The 3,498-nt window shown below is 39.1% G+C and overlaps 1 protein-coding gene across 2 annotated transcripts in view; it reads right to left on the reverse strand.

Annotated features, from left to right (window-relative positions):
• Window positions 1–2,084: 2,084 nt before the first annotated feature.
• MSANTD3 (Myb/SANT-like DNA-binding domain containing 3) overlaps window positions 2,085–3,498 on the reverse strand; it is a 7,404-nt gene continuing 5,990 nt past the window's right edge. For both annotated transcript variants that reach the window (XM_009704585.1, XM_009704584.1), the window contains one exon: window positions 2,085–2,494. In XM_009704585.1, coding sequence (XP_009702887.1) covers window positions 2,085–2,494 — 410 coding nt within the window. The remainder of the gene's footprint in view (window positions 2,495–3,498) is intronic.

The following is a 3,498-nucleotide window of genomic DNA, read 5'->3' on the forward strand; positions in this document are numbered from 1 at the left end:
GAACAATTGTCATAACCACTCAAATAACTGACTCATCTTCCAGACCACAGAATGCAACTTCAGAAGAAAAAGGTCCTCACTCCTGTCTACTTCTTTCTTTTGCCTCTACTATTATTATACCTTCCAATAGTGTTTCCATTGAGCAGAAAAAAAAAAAGTGTCTATAATGATATCCTTCTTTGGAAGTCTTGTGCTTCCTTTATTGAGCCAATTTATAAGAAAATGGAGTTTGCTGTCAAAAAGATCTGTCTTCAGATTTCATACATGGCCTATTTTTTTTGATCTTGCAGCAGCTCTGCAAATTTTTTTTTCTCTGTCATATAAAATAAGTTGTAATAAATCACTCCCATTGTGATTGCTGGTGTTAGCTTGTTGAAGGGAGCAACGCATGTACCACAGCGTTAACCACAGCGAGTACTGTGGTTGATAATGGCAGTGCTTGCAAAGATGAAATCACCAGCAGGGAATGCAGTTCAAGAAAAAGAAACACAACCTCCCCTGCTCCCAAACCAAAACAAAAGCAAAAGAAACTCACTCCACCAGAAAGAACATCCAGAGAAGAGATAGGAGTGTAACTGGGAATGTACGTTTTGTAACATACTCTAATTTGAATATGTTGCTTACTATATGGACTTGCCTTCACGAATCATGATCTGAAAATACTTTATTGAATAATGGGATATTCGGGTTTTTCAATGAAAATTTATGATTTTGTTCATTTTTCTCACTGCTTCAAATGATGGTTGTACACCTTCCTGTAAAACAGCTTTTCACACACCAGAAGTTCTTATGAATCTTTGCAGAGTCCTGTACTTCACATTTTCTTAAGCCTTGCCCCACTAGACTAAATGATTGCCTGGGGAAGGATTATCTTTATTTGTGCTTTCCTACCATCTACTATTCTGGACCCCCAAACCCTGTGGGGACCTTCATCTGAGTGCTTTCATACAAATCATGTCCATCATCCCTCACTTACAGCAAAGGCAAGAAACACACCACCGTAACACACAGGACAGAACAAAACAGAACAGTGCTCCAAGACAGGAATGATTCCCTTGAACTGCGTCCGACCCTATGCGAAAGAAAAGAAGGGGGGTCTTAGTCTTTTCTTCTAGCTAGGGAGGGGCTGAAATACTCCAGCTAGCTGCTGCATCATCAAGTATTGCATAGGGAGATAGAGGGAGACTTTGCCAACAGACTGGCTGGCTCACTACATTTTAAGAGCTTTATGAATTGTTAAAAAGCTTTTCCACTCAGAACAACTCCAGGTGAACAGCACGCAGCACCGGCAGCAGCATGCAACCTTCCTATTTCAGTATTCTACTTGAATACAAGTTGGCCTGGAAAAGAAAGGACAAACACAATGGCTTTTGAGGAAGAAGTCACCTTCTTTCCAACTTCATAAGGGTCAAGGCTCAAACAACTGGAGGGCCAGTCCGCAACCATTCTCCCAATCAGCCAGCCAGCTAGAAAATATTACTGTTCTTCATAAGCAAAGGGCCCGTTTACTACAGTGGTCCTTGTGCTACTTCCTTCATTTTCATATCTTCTACAAAGAATAAGTTGTGAACTACATTAACCAGAGACAAGGTTTTTTTTCCTAAGCCCCAGCATAACAATCCAAACGATACCTGTCAATCACCTTTTGTCTCAATAGCAGAAAGCAGAGAACCCTTTTCTTCATTTGGGAAATGGTAGATAGGAAGAGATAGAAATCAAAATAAACAGTATAACCTGATGTTTAAAGCTGATAAGTTTTTGTAAGAACACCCAGTGTAAGAATACTCGGAGTACCTTAAATTTCAAAAGGATTTAGGGTATTCTGAAAGGAGAAAATATGTCCACATTTTAGAACACTGTGCATGTCTGAGAGTTAAACAAATCAGAACTACCTATAAAGGAACAATACAGTTTTCCCCTTGGTGGACTCTACCCCTGTTTCCCTAAACAATAAGAGTCAAAGTGTGTTCACTATCAGCCAGGCACCTATCCTGTCACTGTACATTCACATTAAAAACCCCTCTTTCCAGTGCGTGTTACTTAGAAATGTACTCAATCAGACTGACTCTCTGCCCCTTTATGTTCTAAGGGGAATTCGGAAAGGGTCTGTTAAAGGATGATACAGGCCATTCTTTTGTGATGGTCTGCAGTTTCCTCTCCCAATACATTTTCTTTTTATTTAGCACTTCCATTTTTATCCTGTGTTCTTCTTCCGCCATCTCACACTCTCTTTCTATTTGCTGTATTTTTGCCACATGAACTTCATTCATTTGGATTAACTGCAGTTGCAAAATTGACATTTGCTGATGATGTTCTTCCTCATGCATCTTTTTCAGAGCACTTTCCTGAGATGCTTTACTTCTGTAGTTCTTGTCTGCTGCTATTCTGACATCAGAACACGAAGGCTCGGGTTGGGAGGTACCTTCACATACTGGGAAATGTACCAGCTCTTTTTCTTCATCACAAAGTTCTCTATTTGAGACAACAAATGACTCTGCAAAACATAAGAGGAAAAAGTATTATAGTATTCCCTTCTCCCTCAAGAAACACAAACTTGTGATAATAGTTATTGGTGTATGCATCTAAACCTTGCGCTTCTGTACCATAGTACAGGAGCCACTACACAATGCAGTTGTTACAGAATATTAAGGGCATAACGGTCTGAACTGAACCACTTTGGGCTCTGTTGACAGACCTCCATGGCTTATAAGGGGAATTCAGAATTCTAAAGTGAACGTAGACATTTATAAGTAGACACCTAAATTTAGGTGGCTGAGCCTGGAGCTGAACCTTAATGCAGCTGTTTAAGCCAAATCTGTACGCGACTTGCAATACTTTTATGAAAGATCTGAGTGTCGGGTGAAGAGATGCATCAACATGAATACCAAGAGACTGAGGGAATACCAGGACTAATACTACTTATTCCTTCCTTATCACTACTGTACATGTCATAAATGCAGTGGTGTATATTTTTATGAAAAAAATTACATTATTCTAACTTTGAGAAGGTTCTACTAATTCTTCTCAAACAAAAGAAACTACTCATGGAATAAAATAGTTACCACTGCAAACAAGGGTTTCAAAATACATTCCTTTACAAATCCTGATGACTACTTATGGTAAATATAATTATGAAAGAGACATGGTAAGAATGTTATCTAACAACATAGTTACTGTTGTCTTTTGCACAAGGACAGTCTACTATGTGCAATCCTGACAATAAAGTTTGCAAGAAACCACTGTAGCCACCCTGCTGCCTGGTTTTGGACTATTCCTTCTGTGAATGCTTGCCAAACAAAGAAGAATGCAGTGCTGAATTTTTTCAGAAAGGCCATTCTCTAATGTGGACTGCAGTGTGAAATACGGCTCTACATACTCTTTTTAGTCCTTGAAAACAAAGGAGGAAAGACCTACAGGGAAAACTTGCAGCAGACGATTGTGCATTAATTTTCTGCTAGTGGCTTTTTTTTTTTTTTTTTTTTTTTAAGTCCACACCCC

Source organism: Cariama cristata, unplaced genomic scaffold, assembly GCF_000690535.1.
Source record: "Cariama cristata isolate BGI_N322 unplaced genomic scaffold, ASM69053v1 scaffold38047, whole genome shotgun sequence".
Classification (NCBI taxonomy): Eukaryota; Metazoa; Chordata; class Aves; order Cariamiformes; family Cariamidae; genus Cariama; species Cariama cristata.